Below are 5,764 nucleotides of genomic sequence, written 5' to 3'. Positions count from 1 at the left end.
GGAAAACAGTATTCCAAATAATTGTTCAAAATCTTTGGCATTTCTTCAGTTGTCACTTCTCCTGTCTCTCCCTGGAAATAATGAATGTTTTCCCAACTTTCTATATTGTAAAGGTGCTTACAATTTAAAAAAAAAAATTCCTGTCTTGTTCAGTTTCATTCTTTTATTTCCTCTTTTATCAGTCATTTTTTTTTGCTGCTTGCTAAACACTCACTCCATCTTCTCAGGCTTTCCATTGTTCTTTGCTCTTTTATAATCTTCTCGTTTAATCTAATGGTACCCTTAACTTTTTTTATTTGAGATGGATCTTTCTTGCTGACTTTTTGGTTTTTAATGGAATGTGTTTTTGTTGAGCATTTTAAATTGTTTAAATGTTTCAACTTTATTTATTGCTATACCTGTTCATCTGTTTACCCTAGCCAGTTTTTGTTAGCTATTTCCTTGTATCTTCTTGATAAATTTTGTTTAAGTTCAAGTTCATTGTTTGGGACTGAAGTATGTTGCTTTTGGTTCTGATGTGGAACTCAGCTTCTTCCAAAGGATCTTTTTCTGTTGAATTGCAGATTAAATCTGCCACTTGCAATATGTTAGATTCTTCTGTTCCTCTATTTTGAATCCAATCCACTCCAGCCTATCCCAGGCAGTACTAACGATGACGATAACCACAGTAAGCAGTATAATGTATCCTTGCCCTCTCCAGAATCAATGGATTAGTTTTTGAATTGTGGTCACTGTTAGTAACCAAACATGACAGTCAATTTTCGTGATGACAATCCTTTTTATGGATTATTCAGAAAAATTAAAACCTGCCAGATGAAGAAGAAATCTTTTTCTCTTAAAGATAGTGGAAAAATTTTGTATATGTAAAAGACACACTTGATGTAACAGTGGAACTCCCAATGAAGGACTTCCAAAGTGTAATTATTTTGATGTAGGATTTATTGCCTTGTATAGATCAGTATCAAGTCTGGCATTATAATCTTTGTGTAAAGTGCCTTGGGAAAATGTTATTTCATTAAAGGTGCTATGTAAGTAGAAGTTGGTTATTGTTGTACAAACGTACAATCAGGGTTGCGTGACAATAAGATTACAGTGCAGTATGACTACTGCTTAATTGTTTTGGATTTACTTCACTTATTGGTTTTAATATGTCATCTCTCTCATTTAGATCAAGATTGGAAGTCTGCTAGGAAGCAATGCTCCTCAGTTCAGCATATATTACAGCCCATGGATGTCAAGGTGCAGCTATCTAGAGCCATAGTGGAGAAAGATACCAGAATCCCGAAGTATGTTCAGTTGTGGTTTTGTTTCAGTCTGTAACAAAGAGCTAAAATTTCCAGTGGCGCTAACAAAATGTATGGTGCATTATATTGGCACCGAGATGTCTGTGTCGCTGTGCTTGTGTTATTGTGCTTATGCTAATGGTTTATGTATTAGCAGCAGTGTTGGAGGATTTAATAGTTATGTTAATTTACGAGGAAGAGACTTCTTGATCTGAAGCAAACAGTTGGAGGTGTTGCAATGATTTTTCTGAAATGTAAATGATTACATTGAACACCAACATATAACAAAGCATGAAATGGGGTGTGGATGGGTTACCATTGATCAGAAATTGAACTGGACCAGCTGTATTAGTACTGTGGCGACAAGGGCTAGTCAGAGGCCAGGAATTTTGTGGTGAGAAATTTACCTTCTGCTTTCCCAAAGCCTGCCCATAGTCTGCAAGGGACAAAATTCCCACTTCCTAATTGAGTGCAGCCCCAATAACACTCAAAAAGCTTGACACCAACCAGGGCAAAGTAACCCACATGATTGGTACTACATCCACCACCTTCAACATTGATTCCCTTCATCATTGGACAGTAGCAATGTGTGTACCATCTCCCAGGATGCACTGCATTCACTCACCAAAAGTATCTGACACCATCTCCCAAACCCCTAACTTCTGCTACCTAGCAGAACAAGAACAGCAGATGGATGGACCGTCACTTGCAGATTCTGTGCCAAGGCACTCTTGATTCTGACTTGAAAGCATATTTCCATTCCACCACTGTAGTTTGGTCCAAGTCCTGGAATTCTCTCCCTGACAATATTGAGTGTATTTCTACACCACGTAGACTGCAGTGGTTTAAGAACACAACTGACTTTCACTTTTTCCAGGGCAAATAAGGATGGACAATAAATGTTGGCCCAGCCAGTGCCGCCCACATACCAATGAGAAGGACATTACAGTGGAGGAGAGGAAAGAATGGAAGAAAACTGTTGTTGTTGGAAGTTGATATCTTTGAAACTGCTTTCTAGTTCTGTTGTGACAGAGGCAAAGAACCTATACCACTGGCATAGATCATTTTACCTCAAACATCTTGTAACAAAATTAAGTCAGCTGCTTGGTTATGATACAACTTGAAAGTCTGGATTTGAAGTATTATTGTTAATCTTCTCTGAACCTTCTGACACATCAGCACCTCACTTGAAAGCAAATGCTCAGATGTGGGCTATACATGTTTTAACTAATATTAGGTATTATTTGAGTAGCTTAGTTGGTGGCTTTGATTCAGCTTGCATGTTAAATGATGGATATGCCCATGTTAATTTCTAGGTCTTGTTAATGGGCACTGTCCTGTTACAATGCTGAGGGATAGTTGCCGGTAGTGCAGGTTCTGTGGCTTGGATTGGAACAAGAAACTGGCGATCACCATTTCAGAGTGATCAGCTTCAAACCAGACTCAATGAAAATTTTAACTTGACTTTGCCCCACTTAATGGTCATTTCCTACTCTATGCTTTGCTAAGTACAGATTGACCATAACAATGTACATTTACTTTTATCTGTATGAAAATCCATTGCTGCTCTTCAGGTCATGAGCTTTCCTCCCTGCACTTTTGCATGTTGTATTGCTCTTTAACTTCTCACCTAGTCCCAAGGATAAATGTTCATATATTTGAAAAGGTAACATTTGGAGGTTCTACATATAGCACATTGCTTTGTCACTGTGCAAAGTTCAGATTGTGCTAGCTTTATCTTGGTGCCACATCTGTATCATTTTAAAACAATGTTTGTGTAGCTTTTTACAAGCTTTGCCAGTGACATTATTACCAAACCCAGGAAGGCCATCTATCCAGCCGTCTGTCTCTCCCCCATCTAACTGCCCCACCCACAATGCCTCCTTGCCTTTTCCTCACTCCTGTTCATGACCCATGCCTTACATTCCATACACAGAATTTGCATGACCCAGCACTTGCAGCCCATTGCTGCAAATTTCAAAGCCGATGGTTCGGGTGTGCTGCTAACTGCTAGGCAAGCACCTCTGACCTGATGTATCTTGCAAGCCATTTTGTTTGTGTGCTGCTTTATCTTAAAAGCTGTGGGTCCAGTAATTGAAATAGCACAGTGCAATAATTATCTAGGCCGTGGATTTGCAGGTTTTTGGAAAAATGAGTAATCACAACTTTTTACTTTCAGGCATTGATTTTGAAAAATCACATGTTACATAATTGCAATAGAGTTTATTTCATTCAGTGATATATTGATTTCACGACACACAAAGACTTGTTGTTCAAAATAGTGGACTAGATTTTAATACCTGACTGCTTGAATTATGCCAAATTTGTGTGGATTATACCCTGAGTGCACAGATTCACCTGAAGTTCATTCCACTTCTCCTAGCCCTGCAACAAGAACCACAAATTTGGCTTGAGTTATCTTGCAGGCTTGGCCACTAACTAATACTGAATGGATTGTGTGCAGCAGACTCTCCATGTGGTACTCTTTTTCACAATGACCATTGTCATCCTTTGCATGTCATAGGAGTCTGATTTTGCATTTTAAATGAGTCTCTCATCTAGTGTGAAGTCACCCTGGTAGAAATGTGATGGTAGAAATCTCTCCATAAATGATTCACTGCCATTATTGGGATGCACCCTCCTTTTACCTACTCCAATCAAGTATCTAATATGCTGTGTCTGCAGTTAATTATTTGACGCAGTTATAGGTTAGGTGTGATTTGAGAATTTCAGTACAGACAAATTATAACAAATGTTTGTTTTTCAGGTTTAAAGTCTCTGGTGAACTCCCTTTACTCCATGTCAGAATGTCAGATCAAAAAATCAAAAGTGTTTTTGAGATCGCTGATAGCATTCCCTTACCTCTGAGCTCATCCTCCAGATCTCCCATGAAAGCCAAGGTTGGTGTGATGACTTATGCTTTTGATTGCACTACATTAATGATACTAATAGAGAATCTTTGTCTCTGATTCTCAGCAGCTTGTGTCCTCTCAGAAATTTATATTTCAAAAAGTGTATATCATTTTGAATCACCTTTCCTTGTGCAAATGTTTCTTGTCCATTGATACTTGACTATTGTTTTCTGCATTATGCAGTCTTGACAGTCACTTTTTTTTCTCCTATTTTGCTATTTTCATGTTATAATCTGTTCCTTATCTGTCGACAGTGTGTTTTAAATTTTTGACATTGCAGGAAAATTGATAGGACCCCAACAACAATGTTAAAGTCAAGAAACGGTAAAATTACAAAGCTCCCACATGTTGCCATGTGTTCTGCATATCAAACAGTTGGAGCAAAATCACATAGTTGTTTCATCTGGAATATTTAAGTAAATGCACTACTTATGAGCTTAGCTATTGTTAAATCTTTCGTAGCAGTTGAAAAAAGGGAGTGGAAGTCAATCTACTCAATTAGATTTACTCTCAAAGTGAGACAAATATATAAAAATGTATAGCTCGTAAATCTGCAATGTACAACCAATGTAAGTATGTGTCTCTTTTTAAATGTGCTGAAGTGAATGCCCAGTGAGTGGTCCCCACCCCTGCCTGGCCCCAAGGGTATACTTTACCTTAACCTGTGCAATGAACATATTGTTTTTTTTACTGTGCCCTAGATATGCAGCATGTTGCTCTTGAAATGCATCAAGAAACTTGGTCATTATTTTCTTCACACTAGCTTCATCGTAGGAACTCAGTAGTTTTGCATGCTGAGCGTTCTGAAGTAGCTAAATTTTATTGCTGTCCCTTTCTGAAGCGATCTTTATTTGTCTTGTAATGATCTGAATTCTCGCCAAACAATTCCTATTATAGAAGTTATTCAGTCAGTTTTTATTTTAAACATGTTCAAAATCAATCTTGTTGGAAATGAGTGTCTTAAACCACCTTCTATTTTAGCCCGTGATTTTGGAGTGATATTTAAGAAGAACTCTGTTCGTGGTCTAAATAGACCTTAAATAGCTTGATATTGAAACTGTTTTTTGCATTCAGTCTTCAGTTTAGACTTGTATATTCAGTCATTGTCCCTTGTTCAAATAATAAGAGCTTACGTAGTTTGTATATTTTTGTTGATAGATATCATTGGCTGCAAAACCAAGGAAGTTGTTTGACCCTCATCTGGTAGCTGTTGGTTCTGCAGCATCATTGGAAGGAGATGATTCAAGTAAGCCCCATGGCTTTACTGTTGCACATTCCTGTATTCTCAAATTGCTTTTTTTTTTTGTTTCCCTACTAAAAATATTTATCAAAAATGAAAATTTTATATTTAAAATGCTTCTATAAAGCATAAGATGCTTGCCAAGATTTGAATGAGTAATACTAATAGTTATTTAATTCTGTGCTTCCTCCAGTTATACTTTTGAAAATGTGTGCATTGATTTGCAGTTTTGCATTGTACTTTTCTCATTTATGGAGATCTTTCCAATATCTCTAAGGTACAAATTTCAAAGGGACACCTTTATAATATAGTTTATTGCAAAATTCAGG

The 5,764-nt window shown here is 37.2% G+C and overlaps 1 protein-coding gene across 1 annotated transcript; it reads left to right on the top strand.

Moving 5' to 3' along the window:
* Positions 1-1,168: 1,168 nt before the first annotated feature.
* On the top strand, positions 1,169-5,441 carry LOC125482341 (intermembrane lipid transfer protein VPS13C-like; the record flags this gene model as incomplete). Its single annotated transcript, XM_048594396.1, has 3 exons — positions 1,169-1,286; positions 4,051-4,183; positions 5,354-5,441. Coding segments are annotated over 3 exons (339 nt in total), but the record flags the coding sequence as incomplete, so codon positions are not given.
* Positions 5,442-5,764: the final 323 nt, after the last annotated feature.

Source organism: Rhincodon typus, unplaced genomic scaffold, assembly GCF_021869965.1.
Source record: "Rhincodon typus isolate 14 unplaced genomic scaffold, sRhiTyp1.1 hic_rhity00008990, whole genome shotgun sequence".
Classification (NCBI taxonomy): domain Eukaryota; kingdom Metazoa; phylum Chordata; class Chondrichthyes; order Orectolobiformes; family Rhincodontidae; genus Rhincodon; species Rhincodon typus.
The sequence above is the reverse complement of the archived record's forward strand: the minus strand, read 5'-3'. Positions and strand labels throughout refer to the sequence as shown.